The 23,582-nt window shown below is 42.2% G+C and overlaps 1 protein-coding gene across 2 annotated transcripts in view; it reads left to right on the forward strand.

Moving 5' to 3' along the window:
* LOC147689741 (cytosolic phospholipase A2 delta-like) overlaps positions 1-23,317 on the forward strand; it is a 129,641-nt gene extending 106,324 nt beyond the window's left edge. For both annotated transcript variants that reach the window (XM_086937221.1, XM_086937220.1), the window contains exons 19-20: positions 5,421-5,607; positions 22,912-23,317. In XM_086937221.1, the coding sequence (XP_086793347.1) occupies positions 5,421-5,607; positions 22,912-23,120 (396 nt within the window). In that variant the 3' untranslated portion in view covers positions 23,121-23,317. The remainder of the gene's footprint in view (positions 1-5,420; positions 5,608-22,911) is intronic.
* Positions 23,318-23,582: the final 265 nt, after the last annotated feature.

Genomic DNA, 23,582 nt, shown 5'->3' on the forward strand with positions numbered 1-23,582 from the left:
CAATTTGTTGTTTTAGTATATGTACTCACATACTACAAAATGCTATTCACAAACTTGTATGTAGAGGTCTTAGTCTCCACCTCTCCAGTAACGGCTGGCAGGGAATGAGGGTGGAGCGGAGGGGAGGTGGCGGGGGGAACACAATAATAATATAAAAAATTATCACTTACCTCTTTCGCCGGCCGCATTTCTCCTCTGCTTCTCCGGGAGTCCCCCAACCGAGAAGCACCCAGGCTCCCCATAGCCAATCATAACACTGCAATGCTGCGTTGTGATTGGCTCCCCTAAGCCTATCACAACGCTGCAATGCAGCGTTGTGATTGGTCTGACCGCCCTGGATCAGCGCTCAGATGGGGACTGAGGGCCTGGGCAGCTTCCACACCAGGCTGTGTAATGCAGCCTGGTGGGAAACCTTCAAAGTGTTCATGACTGTTTCGCCAGGCCAAGCCAAGCAGTCATGCGCACTTGGAGTGTGCAAACAACTCCTCCCCCTGTGCCTTCAGCCCCGCCCGCCCTAACCCAGCCCTGAACCTGCAAAAAGTAAAATGATGACTACGTTATTATCATTTTACTTTTCCTACTCAAAGAGTAGTGGAGAAGTGGAGCGGAGGAGCCGCCCCTGCACCTCTCCTATCTGTTATGTGTGGTGATTTCCACCCTGACTACTGAGATCTCTGCACACGCACGCCTACATTTTAGGACTAAATGTCGAGGGATAGGGAAGAGGCTGGAAAAATGAAGAATTCCTACAACTAAACGAGAGCGGTTTATGGCAAGGTTAAGCAAGGGTTAAGGAGGGGTTTAGAGTGGACAAACACCCACCCACAAAAGAGAAAGCTCATTAGTATTCACAAACTGCACTTCGATATTTATTGCAGCAAAAAGGACTTAAACTCTCATAAATGTACTCTAGCTCACACCTGGAGTAAATCCAGCACCACACATGGCCTACTGCTGGTATTGCAACACCATCCATTAGAAAATAATGGAGGCAGCGACTTAAAAAAAAAACCATAGGAAATAAAGTTAAAATTAATTAATTTGGTTTGACTTTAAAAAAATACATATAAATTTGATTTATTGTTAGAGAATTAGACCTATATAAAAAATGGTATTGTATTCTAAAAAATTTTAATAACATGTTTAATTTAAATATAAATCTATTTCTATTTTTTTAATAATGAAATTAATCTAAATTAATTGTACACATAACTTGTAATAATTTGTAAAACATAATAAATATAAACATTTTACTTTAGGTGACAATATTTTCAATAAATATTTAAAAAATAATTGTAACTTCATTTAATGTATTTTAATTAATTAAATGTTTAGTTCAAAATTAAGTTACTAGTGCTGTAGCACTATTTTAATTTTACTGTACTTTAAAAAAACATTATAATAATATTTATCAAAAAATTATATCGTTTTTTCATCACAGGAGGATCTCTGACCTGTTGGCAGAGACCTCCACATATGTGTGAAAAGTTCTTAGTAGTAAGTTTGCACTTGCAAAAGGAGTGGGGACATGCAAGTGTAAGCTTTAGAGTAAACGTTATACACAGAAATGGTGAAATTTACTCTTAGACTTTTTAGTAACTGTACTACTAAAGTTACTGAAAAGTCTAAGAGTAAATTTACATGTGTCGATTTACCCACCTGTAAATGTATCTGTGTGACTAGTCCTCAATGAGTTTGGTATTACTAATGCCAGCTGGCGCCTGTTTCTGAGGACTCTTCTCACAAATATAAGTCAGGAATTGGGGTGGTGTGAAAAACATCTGCTGAAAAGCAAAAGTGGTAGCATCCATTTTCATTTTTTCAGTCTCGCTAGTCAGCTGATTTTCTTTAGCAGCACTTCGAAAATCGGTACTACAGGTGCACTAAAAGGGTGGATTCTGTGACAACCACAGAAAAATGGTCACCCATGGATTGCTTATGCCTATGTGCCATGTACAAGGTCCAGGTAGATGCAGGCTTCCCTCAGCTATTGTAATCAGCAGGCAATGGCTTAAACAGAGATGCGCCTTCTTTTTTTAGGTCTGGGTTGACAGCGTAGCTGCCTAAAGACCTATTGCTTAAAATATACATTGAGTGGCCTATGTGTTAGCCTCCTTCAGCCTTTAGCTTTTTTTCACTTACCTGTTTGAGCCACTGGCTTGTGAAAATATCAGTTACATCTTTAATCAGCCAGCAGAAGCCAATCTCTCTCACTATCATACTGTTGGCATTGTACACAAAAATCACAGGTGCTGCCAGGCTCTCCGCAGGCGGTCTACAAAGGGGTTCCGAGTGGTGCATCAGAAGGTTGCACAGAAAATTGAGCTAAAATAGAGAGGATTGTCTTGGGCAGGATGCACAAGTTGAGCTACCTACCCCCTACCAACACTCATGCTGAACAGTGTCTTTAGTAATGTGCCATGCTTATGGGGTTGTCATAATAACCACCACCAATACAGTCTCAAACCAATATTTATTAAACAAATCCCCCCCCCCCCCTGCACAATACAATTCAGAAGAAGACTAGTCTGGCATGTTGCGACTCTATCCTATGTCTAGCACATCCTCAGTGTCAATAACTTGTTAGAGCCCTGTTTAAGCTAGAGCTAAATTGATTCAATATTAGGTGTCCGCCTAGGACACCATCAGCAGGGGTGGCTTGATTACACCAGTAATTACATTAACTACCAGTAATCTTCATTACATTAAGTTCTAGCGTTCTTCGACACAGTCTTTACAATCTCAACGTTTCATTCGCCAAGACAGGCAACCATCATAGCCCCCTTTCTCTTTATTTTTATTTATTTTTTGACACTGTCATTTTACTTCTATTTACATAACTCCTCCCAGTCCCGCTGAGCGATAGACACTCCCATCATCTTTTATTCTTCCTGTGCCATTTCACCAATAATGATTCCACAAGCTGGGTGGGAGGAAGGGAATATAGGGCAAGGAAGAGTAGGGTCGAAGTATTAAAGTTTACTAGTAAGTAATCACATCATTACATTCTCATCCACCTTCTTCACCTCAGTCCATACAAATTGAGTGGTAACAAGCAGTCCATAATATAAAAACGTACAATAATTAATGCTAAGGGATTTTATTCATTAATCCAAACAACCACATTTATCGACGTCATTGACCTGCTGACAAAATGTATTTACCAAAAGAAGTAGAAGAACATCTCATAATTGCAAATGATAGTGATGAACAAAAGTGTGTGGGACAACCATGTCGCTGCCATGCACACATACATGGAAGAAACTCCACAGGCTCCCACCCATGTGGCCACCACCACCTTGCATATCGCCCCGTGTCCCTACCCGGAAGTGAACTTGAGATGCAGCATTTACGTCTTTAAAGGCAACCTTAACCATCGAAGTTGCTACTGATGGCATCTTACATTTGGATGAGGAACTAAAAAAAAAAAAAAATAGAGTCAGACATCTTGAAAGATGCGGCTTTCTCCAGTGAGACGCAGAAGGGGAGGTTAGAGCTTAGGGTATTCTTTTTGTATATTTGTACCATTTAACCAGGTAAAGCCCTGAGTATATCTAATATATGTCTCCCCATCCATAGCAGAAGGATCAGGATGGAACACTGGTAGTACAGTCTCCTGTTCTAACTGAAATTGTAACAGAGGCATCACACAAAAAAGGATCAGGTTTTAAATTGGCTTTATCAGAATATAAATAATCAAAGGTGGGTTTACACAGTAAATAACCCAACTCCCCTTTCTTTTGAGCCGCTGCAGTAGCTACCAAGAATAAAGCCTTATATGTTAAGGCGCTCATTACGAGTGGGCTGGTGTTATATTTATCGAAGCCTTTAAAATCTAGCTCCAGGGGCTGTATTTTATTGAGTCTGATAAATAACTTTCAATAACAAGTTTGTTCCCAATAATGGCGTCTAACATGTGGATTTTTGGCGCGGAACTCACCAAAATCTGCATGCCTCAGTAATTATCAGGACTATTTCCCCCGATAAATGTTGGCAGGTTTGACCTACCGAAATCTATGCAGGAAAATAAGGAACTGCAGTGTCAGCCGCCAAGCTCTTAACTGAGATAAGTGCGGTAACCAGACTTTCTGCACATATAGCAATTAATCAGGTTATTCGTGATTACCACATATGACGAATAGGCCACGTTATAACGCATGCATTTCGAACGCCTGCCATTACACCGCGGTCATTACAGCAAGCGCGTTGTTACATCGCATTGTATTACAACGCAAGTCATTACAATGACTTGCTGTAGGGGGGAGCTGGATGTTGGAATAGTATAATTTACTATTCTAACTCCAGTCTGTGCAACAGTAGGGAAGGTGTTGGATTTAAAATCCAACACCTTCTGCCCCCTACAGCAAGTGGTTGTAACGGCTTGCGTTGTAATGGCATGCGATGTAACAACGCGGTCGTTGTAATGACCGCGTTATAATAGCATACGTTGTTTCGCATGCGGGGTATATGATGTTTCCCGCCTAAGAATAGAGAAATGGCATCTAAAGGTTCAAAGAGTTTTGTCTGCAAAGCTGACTATACAAATGACAAATTGCGCCTGCCTGCGTCATCACGGCCTCATCCCCGGTGAATAGAGGTAGGGGCGAAAAATGATGTGCTCAGTGAAGTCAAGCCATTCCAGGCGCACGTGAATCCCAAATCCCAAGAGCACTCTGTGCCCTCTAAGGGGAAGCTTGAGAAATTTCTGACTGCAAATACTCTTGAAAGGTAAACAAAGCCATTGCTTACCTTTTCCTCTGGGAGGTTTACCCAGCTGGTTAAGGAGACAGGAAAAACAAAGGAAACGCAAAGGCTGATGGGAGTGTTCAGTACTGAGCAGGAGGGGCTGGAGTTGTGTAAATAGAAGTAAAGTTAAAGTGTTATAAAAAAAAAATAAAGAGAAAGAGGGCAGGGGTGGCTGTCTGTCTTAAGGAGTGAGACACTCAAAGTGTAAGGACTGAGAAGGCTTAGGGAGGGATAAGGCCACATTGCGAAATGTCGATTAATGCATGCCTAGATTTCAACCTACCTGTGTACTCCAGCCACGTCATCCATGTAAGTCTAGCATCTGCATTTATTTAGTTTACAGAATAACTTTTTGGGGCATGGAGGTTCTATGATGATTATTTTTAACTACACAGCATCTAAACCAAATACTTTACGTGTTCCAAGCAATGTTTGGTAAAGTTGATTCAAGTTTACACAAGACATATTTTATTGAACATTTCCTACTAGGTTCCTTTCTTTTGCTTTTATTTGTTGGCAAACCACACCTTGTGTAACTAATATATAGTCTGGAGCTAGTTGTACATTTACGCAATAACGCAGTAAGTAATGCATTCATGCTTCTCTTGGATTGGACGCTATGTGGACAACTTGTGTGTGTTTGATGAGTCATTTTGTTGCACTTTTTTCTTTAGTCGGTGGAGCAGACTGAGAAATACTGCACGGATCAGGGCATCGCTTTCCCCAAAATTGTGCTGAGCGATGAAGAGAAGAAAAGCACGAAGGAGTGCTACACGTTTACAGACACCGAGAACCCCAACGCCCCCATAGTGCTTCACTTCCCACTAGTGAATGACACTTTCAGGGAGTTCAAGGCACCTGGTGAGTCCATGGAAAACACAACCAGTTCCTCTGCAGCCCAAAGAGGCTCAGCACTCTGGCAGCCACCAATCACTGGTTTCATGTAAAGGCAGGGACACAACTAGACCCGAACTTTGTTGTTTGGGGGGTAAGACTCACAGCCAGGGGTGGCCCTAACAATGGTCTTTTTTGGTGCCCCTTCTCCATCACCTCCTTCTCCACGAATTCCCTCATACCACTTGCCAACAATTCACCTCATCTCTCTATAGCCCCTTTCTGACAAACATTTCATTTTTTTATAGGGCTACTCGTAGTTTACTCAAACTCAGTTCTGTGATCTGCATGGTACATGTTCTTTGTAGCAGGCACAATAACCCTCTGTACTCTGTGGGTGACACGGTGCCCACGTGAGTGCATGCTGAGGGATGCAACAGTGTGAGAGTAGGGTGAGAGGAGTGACTGCATGGTAAGTGAGGTGACCATATGAATTTGGAAGCGGATGCAAATGCAGAGTGGGACGAATTAATGTGTTGTTAGTGATTGGCTGGTTTGAGTGAGATTGCAGAGTGAGCAGTGAGGGGGACAGCTGAGTAAAGTGTCACATGAGTGCTGCATTGGCGGCTTCTCTGCTAAGGCGGATGAACATTGCGTCACTGCTCACAAGGAAAAATAAAATGATAACGTATCGTTATTATCATTTTATTTTCCCTATTGAAGTCAGTGGTGGGGCGGGGCGGGGCTGACCAGAGCAGGGGAGGAATGGTGTGCACTCCCTAAGTGCGTAGGAACTGTTTGACTGGCACTCTTAGGCCAAAAAAAAAAAAAGTAAAATATAAACCAACCAACCAAACAGTTCATGCGCACTTTGCATGTTCCTACTAGGCTGAATTACACAGCCTGGTGAGGAACATGCACAGGCTCCCTGTTCCAGTCTGAGCACCGATAAATGACGCTCAGACCAATCACAATACTGCATTGCAGTGCTGTGATTGGTTCGGGGGAGCCTGTGTGTCCTGGTGCTTCCTGCTGCCGGCCGGGACAGGAAGATGAAAATGACGGAGGAGAGGCGGCAGCCGGCTGGCCATTAAAAGTAAGTCTTTTTTTTGTTTTATTTGACTCCTCTTCTCCCCTCCACCTGACCTACCACCCCCATCTGATAGCAGCCTCTACTGGAGTGCAGGGTGAGTATTGTTTCCATGTGACTGCAGGGTGAGGTTCAGGGTGAACAGTGCAAGTGCAGAGTGATCACTGTGAGTGCAGAGTGAGCGGTGTGCTCCTGTGGCCACAGTGGAATGAGAATGGTGTGAGTTCATGGTGAGTGGCATAAGTGCAGAGTGATCACTGTGAGTGCAGAGTGAGCGGGGTGCTCCTGTGGCCACAGTAGAATGAGAATGGTGTGAGTTCATGGTGAGTGGCATAAGTGCAGTGTGGTCACTGTGAGTGCAGGGTGAATGGTGTGAGTGCATGGTGATCAGTGTGAGTGCATTGTGATCGCTGTAAGTGCATTGTGATCGCCGTGAGTGCAGGGTGGGTGTGAAAGTGAAGGGCGAGAATGAGGAGTGAGTTGTCTGACAGCAGGGTGCATTCCCAGGCACTTGTAGTAACTAGGTATGTTATTGAGGACCGGTGTAGGGTTTCAGATATAAGTTAAACTATTGCTATTATTGCATTATTTAGTGTCAGGGCCATACTGGCTGTAGCGAGCTCTGGGTGTTTTCTCGGTGGACCGGAAGGGCGAGGGACGATTTTGGACCAGTGGGGGCTGTTTTTGGTGTAGGGGGCTGATTTTGCAGTAGTGCTGCAATATCGGCCCCCTGTACCGAAAGCTGATGCAGTGTTTTCCATGCATACCCCTTTGCCCCAACTCCCCGATTAGCCGGCCCAACTCAATTGCTTAGCCAGTTTGCATTCCCAGTCCGGCCCTGTTCTGGGATCGAGGGTGGAGTAAATAAATATTGTGTTCATCCTGCAACAAACTTCCAGTCTTGTGATTAGGGTTCCCAGGTTATTATATTGATGTCCCAGGCTGTACAAAAATAAACAGTCACCCAAAGCCTATTTTCAGCACTTATCTATGCATACTTGGAACAGCAAATATAAATAGAAAACATTTTCTGTTGTGTTCTAGGGCTGCCTGAATATTCCAATAATAATATTTAAAGAGAACAAAGACAGAAAAGTCAAGTTACAAATTAATCCACAATATTTTGTTTATACCTCTATCATAGTCAAGACCAGGCCTTTGCAGGCTCTTTTTTTTTTTTAAGTTTGAAGTTTATTAAGGCATAAAGAGAAAAAGACAGGGCATGAAGAAACAATCAGAGGTTATAAAAAACAATAAAACTCTCTTACATCAAAAGAATATTTGAACAATAAAGGATGTGAAACAAAAAACAATGAAATTTGAAATTGCAGAAATATTGAGGGAGAGAAGAAAAACATGAGAGGCATACATCATATGGGTGATAACAAAGAATCAGAAATTAGGATGCATTAATAAATTTACAAATACTAAGATAAAAACAATTCACGGTGGTTTTTGAACTTCAACAGAACGTGGTGGAGAAAGGGGGGAAGGTCTGGCAATTTTAGATAAATATTCGGTGAGGGGGAGCCATAGAAGATCACGTTTAATTGCTAAAGAAATAGGGGAGATAAAATTAGTGTCTAGGCGATGATTGAAACAAACTGCGTTCCACCATGCAGAGAAAGAAACATCTTTAGCCTGTTTCCAATGTGTTGTAATATGATGGAAAGCAATGGCTATCAGGAGATCAAGTAATCTGTGTTTATGGTGGGATCCAGAAAGGTCAGAGGAGAGGGAGCCTAGGAAAATCTGAAGGACAGAAAAGGGGATAGTGAGTTGAAAAAGTTTTTGTATTTGGGACCAAACGAGATGCCAGAAATGGAGAATGGGAGGGCATTCAAAGAGCATGTGCTTCAGATCAGCCAGAGGGCAGGGACAGGACCAACAAGTGGGAGAAGTGTCTGGAGAGAAAGAGGATAAAATTACGGGAGTGTATAATGTACGGTTATAGATAAAAAATAAGGTTTGGGTAGTGTTGGCAGCTCTAGATGTGCTCTGAAGTTTAGACCAAATTTTATCCCAAAAACTAGGGAGCCAATTTTGAGACAAATCATCCTCCCATGCCAACTCAACTTTGGATTTAGTGCGATCAATAGATGTTTGAAGGGATTTATAAAGGAAAGATGCAGAAGGGGATTGGTCGAGAGCATTTGAAATGGAAAAATGAAGTTTAGGAATAGTATTGGTGGCAGGGAGAGAGGAAAGATACTGGGTAAGGGAGGGAAGAAGAGATAGATATTGTTTTCGAGAAGAGGAAGGTAATGAAAATTGAGTTTGAAGTAAGTGGAAGGAGAGAGGGGAAGAGTCAGAGATGAGTTGAGATATCCATTTTAAACCACGGGAGTGCCAAGTTTTCCAGTAGATTGAACGATTTTTAATTTTAAGAAGTTTATTATGCCAAATAGGTTGGGAAGAAGTAGAAGAAGTGGAGGGGTAGGTGGATATCAAATATGGCTGAAGAATAGAACGGGTATGAGAAATGATGGGAGATCGAAGAGAAGTGACGTTAGAGGAAAAGGAAAGAACTTCATTGAATTCATAAGGGTGAAGGAAAGATGATTCCAATGTCAACCACAGCGGAGGATAATATGGAAGATCCGAAGAAATCCAACGGAGAGCTTGTTTCAAGGAAAAAGCAGTATGATATGACTTAAAATTGGGGAATTTAACTCCGCCTAAAGATTTGTCTTTCTTTAAAGCAGAGAGGGCGATTCTGGATTTCTTGTCTTTCCATAAAAATTTCAATAAGATAGAATCTATTGATTTAAAATGATGATTGGGGATGCGAATGGGAATCATAGAAATAGTGTATAGGACCAAAGGGGCTAGCATCATTTTTATGGAATCCAGGCGACCCCACCAGGAAAGAAAGAGAGGGTTCCACCGATTGATGGAAGAGGTAAGTTTACTAGAAAGGGATTCAAAATTAAATTTGAGGGTATCAGAGAGACGAGGAGCGAACCAGACACCTAGGTATTTAATCTTAGAGGGTTGCCAGGAAAACCCGGAGGAATCAAAAAGATGTTTAAGACATAAGGGATTCAGTGGTAGTATTTCACATTTGTCCGCGTTAAGTTTATAGCCAGATACACTAGAAAAAACGGAGACTTGATTTAAGAAGGAAGGTAGGGTTGTTTGAGGGTCCGAGCAATAAAATAAAATATCGTCAGCGTACACCGACAGTTTAACTTGTTGTTGTTGGGGGGTAAATTGAAAACCGGAAATGCTCTCGTCAAGTCTAATTTTGGTTAAAAAGGGTTCTAAAGCTAAAATAAACAAAAGAGGAGATAGAGGGCATCCTTGACGAACTCCCCTTTGGAGGGGAAAATAATCAGAAGTGATGCCGTTGGCAAAGATGGAGGCATGGGGATTAGAGTAGAGTAACGAGATAAGAGAAATGAATTTAGATGGGAAACCGAACCAACGAAGAGCTTGGAACATAAAATCCCAGTTGACTCTGTCAAAAGCTTTCTCGGCATCAAGAGAGATGGCAGCCAATGGGGAAGTAAGGGGAGAGGCTCTACTTAAAATGTTAAAGAAAACACGAGAATTGTCTGTTGAGAGACGTCCTTTAACGAACCCAGATTGTTCCGGACCGATAAGGTCTGGTAGTAGAGGGTCCAATCTAAGAGCTATGATTTTGGCAAAAATTTTATAATCTGTGTTGACCAGGGAGATAGGACGATAATTTTTGCAGAGAGTATGATCCTTGTCTGGTTTGGGTATTAAACAAATTAAGGCTTCTTGGAAGGTACCACGGGAGGAACCAGAATCGACAAAAGACTGAAATAACAGGAAAAGTTTAGGGAGGAGAAGGGAAGAGAAATGATTATAGAATTCAATGGTGAAACCATCGGGACCTGGGGCTTTACCTTTACGTAGGATTGAAACTGCATGAGAGATTTCAGAGGGGGAGATGTCTAGATTTAACGCTTGAAAATCAACATGTGCAGATTGTGGGGAAGGAATATCTTGAAAATAAGCTAGGAGATCATCAGGATCAGGGATAGATTCAGGAGTGTATAGGTTTTGGTAGAAGGAGACAAATTGAGCCAGTATGTCCTTATCTTTGAAGAAGGAAATACCGGTTGGACCTTGTAATGATTCAATCTTTGTTTTTTCCTTGCGAATTTTAAGGTAATTAGCTAATAGTTTACCCATTTTGTTCTGTCCTCCGTAATAACGGGAATTACATTTAAGGAGAGTGTTTGATGCCGCATTAGTGGTAAATTTATTGAATTCAATTTTGGCAGAAATAAGTTCGCGAAGGGAGGAGTCAGAGGAAGAGTTATAGTAGGTGTATTCAAGTTTTTTAATTTTATCTAAAAGTTGAGTTGATTTGGCGATTGATTGTTTTTTCTTTTGAGAGACAAAATCAATGATAAAACCTCTAGCAGCTGCTTTGAAGGAATCCCACACCGTAACAAAGGAAGACCCAGGGAGATGATTGAGAGTAAAGAATTCAGAGGTAAAAGCTGTAAATTTAGTGGAGAAAATGGGGTCCAGGAGTAAAGAGTTATTAAACCTCCAACGTCCTGAGTGAGGAGAAAAGGGAATAAGGTCAATGTCAACAAAAACGGGAGCATGGTCTGAGATTAGAATGGAACCGATGTCCGAATGTGTGGCTAATTGTGCCAGGGGTTTGCTAAGGAAAAGGTAATCAATACGGGATTGGGAGTGATGTGTGGGGGAATAGAACGTGTACTCTTTAAGGTCAGGGTTACATAGTCTCCAAATGTCTACTAGAGCATAATTCTGAAGAGAGGCAATAAACTGAGAATGCATCTTAGAGGGAATAAACTTAACCTTGGAATTTCTGTCAAGAAAGGGGTCCAGAACTTGATTGCAATCACCACCAAAAATAACATATTTCTCATTAATTGTAACTAATTTGTCAGAAATAGCAGGCCAAAACAATTTATCAATGCCTGTAGGAGCATAAACATTGAAGATAACAATAGGAATTTTATCAATAAGAAGGTTAGTAATAACCCAACGGCCATGGTCATCGTTTTCATGGGAGACAACTGAAACATTTAACTTTTTATGACATAAAATAACAGTGCCATTTTTCTTACCCAAAGCAGGAGAATGAAAGACATGTCCTACCCAGCAACGCTTAAGTTTATTAGCCTCCTTATCAGAGAGGTGGGATTCTTGGAGGAGAGCTACATCAGCTTTGAGGCGTGTCAAGTGTGTTAGGACACGTTGACGTTTAATGGGGTTATTTAACCCCTTAACATTCCAAGTAACTACTCGGAATTTGTAACTTCAATAGAATGGTGTGAAAAAAGAATATATTGAAAAGTGAATATGAAAAGAAAGATAACAGTAATAGGCATGTAAGAAACAAGAGGTGAGAGAGAAAGAGAGCAAAGGAGAGGAAAGAGAGTGGAGTAAAGAGATAGGAGAGAAAGAGGTGAATAAGGGTTAGAGAAAGAGAACAGTAAAGAATAGAGAACAAAGCGTGTAGAAAAAATAATATCATAACAGATAAAAAGAGATCAAAAAAGGACTGAGGGATGACGACGCCAGAAGAGGACGACATCAACAACGGAGACTTACATCGTCGAACACCTGAGGAACCAGCGAAGGAACGAAATGGAGGGAAATATAAATACACCGGGATGCAGACACACGGGAAAAGGATCTGTAAGAAGGCAAAAGAGAAGAAGAAAATATTAAAAACACACATGGTAAAGTAATAAAGAGTAACATAAGAATAACATAAGAATATGGATGAGATAGACAGGGATGGAGAGTACTCAGTCAGACACAGGGATCAGAAACAACGAGAAAACATGGCAAAAAACAGACAAAACAGAACAAAATGGTTAGACGGGTCGTGCAGTGTCCATGCTCTCGGCTTCATGGCGACGCAGGAACTCTTCAAGGACGAGTGGATCTTCAAATGTAGTGGTTCTTTCTTTATAGGTGACCTTGAAGAGGCAAGGATGTAATAGACCATATCTGGCGCCAAGGGCTCTCAAACGAGGTCTCAAATCCAGGAACTGTTTCCGACGGTCGGCTGTGACCTTAGCAACATCCTGAGAAAGGTATAATCTACGGCCCTCCCACATAACTTGTTTTTTAGCCTTGACTGCAGAAAGTACTTGGAGGAGATCAGTGTATTGAAGGAACAGCATGATGACACCTCGAGGTTTATCAGAAACTTTCGGGCCAAGTCTGTGCGCACGTTGAATATTCAGAGAGATGGAAGAGGGAAGGTCTAGGATTTTTGGTAGAAAAGTTTGAAAGAAGGCTGTTGGATTAGACCCCTCTGTAAGTTCCGGAAGATTATAGAGGCGTAGGTTGTTTCTCCGGTTGCGATTTTCCAACTCCTCCGACTGTCGTTTTAGGAGAGAGACATCTTTTTCCAAGAGCGAAATTTTTGCACATGAGGTATGAAGAGTCTCTGTCGATTGTTCCACCAAAAGAACCCTTGATTCCAACGTGGACCACTTGTCATGTAGAAATTGTAAGGTTTTAGTAGTTTCGGCCATGAAGGGTTTAAGTGCTCGAAGTTCCTCCAGAATAAGATCCATGGAAGCAGAATGTGATGATGAACCTGGAGATGGAGGATCTTTTTTCAAACGTTTCGTCGAACCAGGTGGTAACAGCTTACTAGTTGAAGTAGTTTTAGGAATTGCGCCGTGAGTAGCGTTAGGTTTGAGAGAAGTGGGATCATCCATATTAGGAGTTGTGGAATCAGAGTCTGAGGAAAGTTGTGGCTTATTTTTTGATGCTGTAAGCTTGAGAGTACGGAGTTTCCCCATATAAGGCAGGAGAAGTAAATACAATGCTACCACAATGTGCTGAGGAGAAAAGTGTTGTAAATAGGAAGCAAAAGGTGGTTTTATAGTGGAAGCACCAAAAAACGTGTATTTACTGCACGAAAAACGATGAAATGCAAGAAAAATAGTTAATTAGAGCAGTCAATAAACATATAACTTTTCCTCAGGTATAGCTAATAAAGTTCCGTGGATATAAACTATCTCCTCATGTCAAAGAGTTTTACACGAAAGCGCTGAATGTAACAGGAAATGTTCAATGAGTGTTAAGCAAAGCAGCGCGCCACTTTATTATGAGGAGATTATCATCATGAGCCATGAGGGAACATTGATGAAAAACGATGTGTAAATACTGGTATTAATTCGAAGAACCAGCAGTGAAATTCACAGATTGAAAGTAGCAGAGCAGAAAAGGGCGTTTTTAAGGCAATTGGTCGGTAGAAATAGCAACCGCATTGCATATGCTGAGGTAGATAGGCGGCGCTCGCTGTGAAGAGAGCGCGCGGCAAATGCAGGAAATGGCGGCCGCCGAGGAGGTGAATAGCGTCACTTACGGAATATTCGCATTCCGACGGGGTAGAGAATTGCTGCTCGGCTCTCCGTGTTCAGCTCATGTTCCGATGCGCAAAAATGATATTTGCGCTCACCAAGGTCCGGTGTGAGCGAAGAAAGTCGCCGGCTCCGGTGGTCGACTTACGGAGCTCCGGTGCTAAGCCGCCATCTTGTGCGGCGTTCAAGCCACGCCCCCCTTTGCAGGCTCTTTAAACTCTAAATAGCTGGTATTTTTCTTTTAGCATCCCTGCTTTATATTCCTTTTCCTAAAAGGCATTCTCACACTATTGCAGGAAAAGTTGAATACAAATTTAAGAAGTAGGCAGAGTGGGGGCCCAGGGGGTAAATGCTGGGCAGTTACAACTGGGGAAATTCTCTAAACGTTCTACACACGTAAATTGCGTTTAAGTGTGTAAAACTAGCATCTGCGAACACTAACATTCAGAGTTTGACTCACAGTTGAGGAATTTGCAGAATTTACAGCGGTAAGAAGCGTATACTACTGTGCAAGATCCACCAAGTGCCTGAATTTTCCAGATTCTAAAGTGTGGGCTCGTGGCCAAAGATTGGATGTTCCTTGTCTGCAGCATGTGGTATCCACAGAGGACCTGATTCACAAAGGTCCTGGGCACTTGTGGCGGATGCACTCAACGCGGAACCTCCGCAATGAGAATTCTCACTGCAGAGATTCCGCCCGAGTGCGAAGATGCGCCACGACTGCTGGGCTTCCGCCACATGTGCGGAGACCTTTTGTGAATCAGGTCCTGACATTGGCAATGTGATTCTCGCCCTAACTTCACACTCAAATTTAGGAGGAAGTGGTGGTATAGTGGAGTAAAGGAGATAGGGCATCCACATATTTTGCGGGGGTAGGTGTTTCCATGTGGCGGTAAAAAGTGGCAGAAATATGCAAATGAGCATTCCCATAACCCCCTGGATCTGCAGTTATTGAGTTAGTGCTGAGAGGCATTGATGAGGCAACCTGTAAAATGCGCTCTTTTTTAATGTGTACACCTGTGATTTGAAGGATTGAGAAAAAAAGCAGCACTTCCCTTTGGTAGCCATTGTCATCGTTATCCTAGATTTCTCTGTTCGCGTATTACTTCGCACCATGTCACAAAATGCCTGCTCACAAGTTCACCATACATTCTGTGAGCACCAATATCTCGATTTTTCTAGTGACTTGGAAGATGGTGCACGGGACGAGCGTAGGGGTTGAAGGGGTAAGAATGGGAAGGTGGGGTCAAGGAGGCAGAGAACGCAGCAGTAATCTCTGTCAGCGGGAGAGGCAGGAGACAAAATAGTGCCTTGTACATTGCCATACAAAGTCTCCATAGGAGGCTGAATGGCACAGAAACAACCAATAGAATGAGGTGAGAGGGCCATTCCCTTGAGGGCTGGTCTAAGATGTGATTTACAATATCTGAAGCCAATGGCTGAAAGAGGAAGAACACAGAAAAACAGTGTTTTGAAGTGGGCTGAAACGAAGCACTCTCTAAGTGCACATTCAAGTACTGTATAGAGTAGGCCTGTCGACTTTAGACAAGACCTAAAAAGATGAGCATAAAGGCCGCAAACACAACTCCTAGATACGTTTGAAAGAGTTTGCACTGCTTTCAGTCACTCCACCAACAGAGCCATGACAATGAGTTCCCTGCTGGACCCTTTTTCGTGGCGGAATGTTACAGAAAAGAGCCCTATAACCAGCTAGAAACTCATGGGAACACTCATCTGTAGCTGGGAGTCTTGACTTGGGATGCTCCCTAAATGACATGCCTCCTTAAAATGACTGCGCCAGCTGTGACTGTCACAAACATCTCTTCTGTCTGCCTCCTACGCTGTGGCAGGCACAGGCATGCTTGTCACAGGAAAGTGCGTCTCACAGAACCAGACAACTTTCCACACACACGCGCTGGTCCATTTCGATTTTTATACAATCAGGAAATAAACTTAGAAGCGGAACAGCCTGCTTAATTCTGAAATACACCGATTGCACAATACCGGTGCAGTTTTGTACTGACATTTGCAAGGTGTTCTTTTCACATGGCTGGTGGTTAAAAGTTGATTAAAAATTGAAATGTGTCATCTGAAAAATGTCGCTAAGTAATCCCATCCTAATAATCCTGTCCCTGAAGGTAAAACCATTTCCGGTGTCTCGGTGTTCAATTCTGAGTAAACTGTCGCACGTGTTGGCTCCCATGATGTCCACCCTTTAGCTAATTACACCCTTATGACACCATATAATAGAAATGGAAAGATAAACACATTAAATAATTAAGCTATTTATATGTATTGCATCTCCGGATACTCCATGTAGCGCCCCACCCCTCCATCAAAGTTTTTCTAATTTGTTTTGACAGCAAAATTCTGTCCATTGGAATTAAAGCAAGTAAAAGAGAGCCCAAACCAGATTACTGCGCCGTGTGACTTAGACAGCATTGGCCTACAGAGGGCGGGGCGACCGGTGAGATATTACTAACTATAGGTGGAGATGTCCCGAAACTCTGAGTCATGAAGCTCAGATAGACTTAACTGGAGGACGGTTGTAAGTGAAGGATGACTATTTAAAAAATATCAGTGTTTCCACTTTTATTCAGATTTCCTTGGGGTTTCGGTGCCCTAATTATACCTGGAGAAAAGACATTACTCCTGGGTGAACACTAATCTGTGTAAGGCTGTGGAGCACAGCAATTTGTAATGAAAAAGCAGGCGATGAACATACACTTGGGTATGCAGTTTAAGCTATGTTGTGACGTGGATAGAGAGAATTTTTAAACAACAGAAGAGTGAAAAATAAATAAAGGACAACCTCGAGTTAGTGCACGAGGTATACAGAAAAGAGAAGAAACAAACACGCAAAAGTGGGACAATACAAAGTAATTTTAAGAACCCTCACTCACCAACCTAGTGCTGACATGCTTCATTACTGGGTTCCCACTGGAAAGACCTAGTGTCTTTCCAGTGTGCTTCAACTCCTGTTTACAGCGGAGCTGGTTCTTGTGTGTGTTGAGGGTGTTTTATGAAGCCAAATTAAGCTAAGTGAGTGCAAAGAAATTGAGAAAAAAATTAAAAAGTGCAGATTCGTGACTTTCAACTATTTCATTAATAGTCCGATTTGCACTGGTTAAAAACAAGTGTAAATGGACCCATAGGTGTGGTCTCAGTTATGATAGACCCCTAGTCCATAGTGGTGAATTTGGTCAACATGTTTCTACTTGCTGGGAGCCCGAGTCGCTCAGCTTTCATCAGGACCTTAAAATGTGATCCTCCGGTGGTGTACACGCCCTAAGGTGCACCCTGCCGTGAGGAATTTGTGTGAAAAAAGAAAAAGTTTTTTCCTTTTTATAGAAAAAGTATGTTATACTTACGGCTGTAAAGCCGTTTTAGACCCAGGCAGTAATTTTGCTGGAGTCATGTACCTGTTGGGAAAGAAAGTTTCAGTAATTAGAATGAAACCGTCCCCAGTAAATATGGTGCTGTACCAAACATTGTTAGTATGTCCCATCACCCGAACAAAGAAAACACCTCTGCGGTGAACTAGTCATGGTGAGTGTTTTCTAGCCGTGATCACATTGTCTTAACAGGCACAAGGTACCAGTACAGCCTGTTTGAAATTCTATGGGCCACTGAGTCTCACATTTCATGGGACATCAGTATCATACCCAACTGTTAACAAAGTGGCATCAATGGGTCACTGTATTGTATGCGTCCTCAAATTTCATGAGACAGCAACATTCTGCCCAACTGTTTACAAAATAACATAGTGGGAATGTTAAAAACGATAACAATAAGCTATCAGGTGCACTAGGATAATCTTTCAAAAAAACAGAGTATTTAAGGGCTCCGTAGGTTAAGAAATGGTAAAAATAACAATAAAAGAACAAATGGAAGACAAAAAAGTCCCTCTCTGAACTCACAGGAGGCGCATCAATGAATGTCCTCATGGGCAAAACGCGGTGTGGGGTGATCTTCACGCCGCATGTCTGTGCAAACGGGTTGCCAAATAGGGGCGAAACAGACAAAAACGCTCCGATTATAAAATGCCCATTGCTCACGTGGTGTCTTAGTGGCATTAGGGCGTGAGCGTACAAGACTTCGTTTAGTAATTACATTTCTGCAGGCGACTCCCCTCTGAGTACCTGTTCGTGCACCACCGCGGCCCGGACTGAACGCCGAGACGCCGGCGCTGACGGTACTAGTTCTTCCTGGTATTACCACGTGACCTCCCAAGATCACGTGGTCTATCACAAAAACGTCCTGGGTGTTTAAAGGGGACGCGTGTGTTATTATTCCTACGATGTTTATTTTGGGAGTCAGGAATAAAAATTCGAATAGCGAACGTATTTAGAAGCCAGTTGTAAGTCAATCCTAATCGGTAATCCTAATTAGCAGGTGGATGCTACAGCGTGGGCAGGATGAATTATTCCTATGCATAGGAAACCGCTGCTTGTAACACCCATATGTACGGATATCTATACCGTGCAATACCATCTTCTGAGAGAAGGGGTTTGCTTGGGTCAGATTCTAGACACCCCGTAAGTATATCGAAAACACTACGCTGGCCATGACCAAATCTCAGACAGAACCATACAACCTAGTCTTGTGAATGGCAATTTAAATGTTGTTATAGGCATTTGCAAGCATTGGTCTTATTCCCCATTCAGGGTGCATTTTCTCAAAACTCCAAAGGTTGCAAAAGGCTCCCAAAGGACATCATTACCAAGTATAACTGTATTGTGGCCTTGGAGTCCCTCTGTGTGGTGTAAAATATTGGGCTACTGAGATTATTAAAGAAGATCAGCAATGATGAGACCCCTATACTACATATAGGTGTCACCTGAGGAGCCCATATATTGACCTTAAGAAGGGGTATATCAGCGTCGTAGTACAAGTCCCCATGGAATGTCATCGTTAAGGCCTGAGCGGTGGCTGGACACGCGATGAATCCACCGCTGTTCCTTCTCAAAAAGCATCTTCTCATCACCAGAAATTTGTTCCACGACAGTCCACCGCATGTCGTTAGGTGTATGATATTTTTCTATGAAGTGAGCAGTCAACTTGGTAGTACTCCGTTTGCTCTGAATGTTACTGCGATGCTCACAAATCCTGAGCTTGACGCGTCTTGTGGCCATACCAACGTAATTTAGACCGCAGGTGAAGATGATCAAATACACAACGTTGCTGGTATTACAGTTGGTATGACTCCGTTGTTCCCATTATTTGCCAGGTTCCAAGTTCAGGTATTTGGTATGGGTGGTTAAATGGCAGATACTGCAATCGCCACATGGGAAATGCCCCTTCACCGGTGGCAATCTCCAGGAGGATAGTATTTTAGGTTCCTGATTATTCTGCTTCTTCATGGGACGAGTGTGGACTAAAGAGTCTCTTAGACTGATCGCTCTCTTATAAGAAAAGAGAGGTTTTTCCCAGTTCAGTTGGTTGCTCGTCACAATCTTCCAATTCTTTTGGATGCTTCGACTCACCACGTTGGACAAGCTGTTATACGTGGTTACACATGTCAAAGGGACTTCCTCGGTGTTCCTCGGGTATGTCTCCAAGAGGGCATCTCTGTTCTGGTTGGTCGCTCTCTTCCGACTTTTCTGGAGTATTTTCATTGGGTAGCCCCGGTCCAACAACTTCGCCGTCAGGTCATCTGCTTGTTTCTTGTAAGAGTTCAGCTCGCTACAGTTGCGCCTAAGGCTTAGATACTGTCCGTAGGGGAGATTCTCCCTTAATGGGCGAGGATGGAAACTGCTGACAAGCAAGCATGTTATGTTATGTACATTTCTAGAGCATGTTTCTGCTTGTTGCAAAGCTTTGTAGCACCCTCCGCATTCTGTGGGGGCCTCACTTGGAAGCTTGTGTTTCGGATGGACTGTAGCACTTGTGCTAATGTGTCATTGAGAGATGTTTGTGTGAAGATGGATTTGTTCAATAGTGTGTTTTGGGGTGACTCCTATTGGTTTTCAGGAATACCCACCGCAAGGTCCTAGTTAGAGTCTTAAAGGTGCTTCTGCTGACTCTTAATTCACAAGACTGAATAATGGCTCAGTTACTTTGCGGTCATCTTTATTATCCTCAGTCCCCAAAGTGCTCAGCACAGTCATTGTCTCCTATATCCATTTGTCCCAGTCATCACTTTTGAGTATACCAAAGCCAAACTGGTCTTTGATTATAAAAGATGTAAAGGAAATTCAAACACTAATCAAGCTACACACTTTTATTAGTGCAAACGAAAAGAATGATTCTTAAGATGAAATAACTGATTTAAAAAACCCTCATTAAAAGAATGACCGCCTGGTCTCACATTTTGAATCTGATAATGTCTAATAAAGTGAGAAAGTGTTTGTAGAAGCACAGGTTGCAGCTCACCACATTTATTTCAAAGTACCTCCTTGGAATTGAGCTCAGGGATCAGCCCCCTCTAGAGGATCTGCCCTATATTTCATCCAGAATAGAAGGTTCAGAAAGAGAGTATGCAGTATAAATAGTGTATCTACTTTTAGTCATATTAGATGCATTGATTGCCTAGTGTCCAAAAGTAACCAATACATTTTTAGATTTTCTGTAAGTCTTGGAGCACTCTTGAAGTATGGAAAAAAAAAATTAACATCCAAGATATATAGGGGACTTTCCACAAATGTAAACTTACACATGAGTACATTTGCATGTGAATATTTACTCTTACTCTTTTGAGTAACTTTAGTACTTTGGGATATTCACCATTTACGAGTGCAAAGTTACCCAAAACTGTAAACTTTTATGTTTCAACGCCCTGAAACAGGGCGTGGAGCCACATTTACGAGTCTAGAGTGACTACAGCCAAAAAGGAGCAGTAGAAAGTCCTTTACCACTCATGGCCAATCACTTACACTGGAGAAGTGCGGCTCACTGGTTAGAGCAGGCAGACCCTGAAGCAGAGGTCAGACCCGGGACCAGGGTTCGATTCCCGACGCGGCAGGGTGTTGAGCTCAAATGTCCACGGACTCGATAATTCTCGCTTTGGTGCCTGACCTAATCATGGGTTCCCACTCTGCAACTCTGGGCATTAAGCTTGCTTAATCTCCACAACGCCCCCCCCCCCCGCGGCGGGATGCCTGGCTTTCACCTTGGGGATGCCCTGTAGGGGCTATCTCACAGGGAAAAACCAGGACGGGTTCCCAAGGCAAGCGCGGAGATACCCCTTCGGGGGTTGATTCTGGCGCTATATGAGAAATGTAATAATAAAATAACACCCTCTTGTAGAAAATAATGGCGATATGGACTTAAAATAAAATCTCTTAAGAAATAATTTTATATTGTGTTCAGCTATTTAAAACAGTTTCAGTATAAATACATTTCATTTAATGTTAAATAAAATTCAAAAAAATATATTTTAGGGTGTTTTAATAACCATTTTTGAATTAGAAAATAACCTGACATAATTAAATTACTTTTAAATAAGTCTATAAATCACTTTTTTTAATTATAGATGCATATTAAAAAAAAATACAGGGACTCATTTACAAGAAAGTGCTGCAGCAAGACACCACAAGCCCAGTCTAGCCCGTGCAGGCAAGAGAGGTAAGCGCGTTGGGGCTGGGTGTGGTGGGGGAAGTATTTCGACATACGACCATGAGGGAATATTAATTATTTATTTCATTTTCCCTTGTCATCGTCCGTCAAAATCCCCCCTTACCCAGCCTCACCGCCCCACTGCTCTTACCTGCATGGGCAGAGGCTGGTCATATCTACAAGGAATGACAAATCCTTTTGCTCTCCCCTGCGCTGGCACACAATTAGCTGCCAGGCGCCGAAGCAAGCACCCTTGCATCATGGTGCAAGGATACCTGCATCACAGGGATGTTTGTTTATATGCAGAAAGGTGTTCCTTCCTGCACATAAAAATAATGTTTTCCAGTTTCTATGTGTGCTGCATCAGCTCACATAAAACTTGTAAAATGCAATTGTTTTTAAATATTGTTTATGTGCAGGACAGCTTTCTGCACATAAACAATCATAATAGGTAATTTCCTCATTCTATGTGTGCTGTAGAATGCAGCACACATAGAAAGAGGAAAAATATTAAGAGAAATGAATTCATTTCTCCTCTTTGTGCCTTCCTACGCCCCCCCTCCCCCGGGGAGGCGGAGCATTCCGAACACATTTCCAGGTGTACAATTTTTCGTAAATCTGAAAATGTGTCAGGTTCCAGTGCTGCATGTAAATGGGCCATATTTACAAGGACAGGAAAAGCCACGCAGGGTGGCTTGTTGTGCCCTTGTAAATATGGGGAAGCAGAATGCATCATGAAAAAAGTGATGCACCGGCGGTGCAAGGGGCTTGTAATTAAAGCCTATCATATTTTACTTTCATTTGGATGTTTTGTTAATACATCTTTTTTTAAAAATTAATATATTTAAATTAATGTAATATTTCATTTAGATTTAATAATGCTGTAACATTTTTTACTTTGTTCTACATTTAAAATCAATATATTTATTTTTTCACATAATTATATAATTTATTTTGTTCAATTTTAATATACTTTTTAAAAACAAAGTCTATATTCTACACCATAGGGAGATCCCTTCCACGGTGATCTTACGTAAACCAAGGGTCCTCTACCTCCATTCCTGTCTCAGTCATGAACCAGGAGAAAGAAACAGGAGTCTCCCAGGGGAATTTAGCATTATAGGATTTGAGTGCGTGGGACTGAGCTTACATCCTTTTCCTTTTTCCTATGAGGGGTGAGTTCACTTCAAAAGTAATGACTGCGAGGAGAAAAAAAGGTTGTAGGCATAATGCCTATTGCTTAGACAGTTGTATAGTGCAATCACATCATCATCGCTTTGCCCCACCCGTAGCCGCTGACCCTTGTCATTGAAAGAATGATCTGTTTTGTCTTTTGCACAGGTATAAGACGAACTTCAGAGGAGCTAGCGGATGGCAATATTGATGTCAGTAGTTACTGGACCCCATACTACTTGACCAACTTCACCTACAACAAGCGCGAGTATGACCAGCTGCTGAAGCTGACCGAGTACAACCTACTTAACAACAAAGACCAGATTGTGAAGGCCCTGCGCACCGCTATGGAGCGGCGGAAAAGTAAACAGAGCTGATGTCGCCCACTCTAAAGCCCAGCTCCTACCAATGGCAGCCATGTTTTTTTGGGTCGGTCAACATAAATCAGGGCTTTAGCGTTGTGCTGGTAAAATGCTTGTCCTGGCATTTGGAAAACTGCTCATTGTTCTGTGATACGTCTATGAAGGATTTTGTAATTTATTTGAATAAATTATTTAACTTGTTTTTTACTCATTATCACTTGTAATACAAATTTCTAAATTAAGTAACTGAATGAGGAACGAATGTGAGAGAGATCATATGACTGCTTGATCAGTGTTTTTATTTTCGTTTTTCTGAAGGTCACATGCCCAGGCTAGATCTCTGGGTCATCAGAAGTATGTTACTTGTAAGTCCAGTCTCCCAGCTGTACCAGGCCAAAGCCAGAGGAAGTTTTGTAAGAGGGGGAATGGCCACCAGTAATTACAACGTGTACACTTTTGGAAAAATCGCTACATTTC

Source organism: Lissotriton vulgaris, chromosome 9 (assembly GCF_964263255.1).
Source record: "Lissotriton vulgaris chromosome 9, aLisVul1.2, whole genome shotgun sequence".
Taxonomy (NCBI): Eukaryota; Metazoa; Chordata; class Amphibia; order Caudata; family Salamandridae; genus Lissotriton; species Lissotriton vulgaris.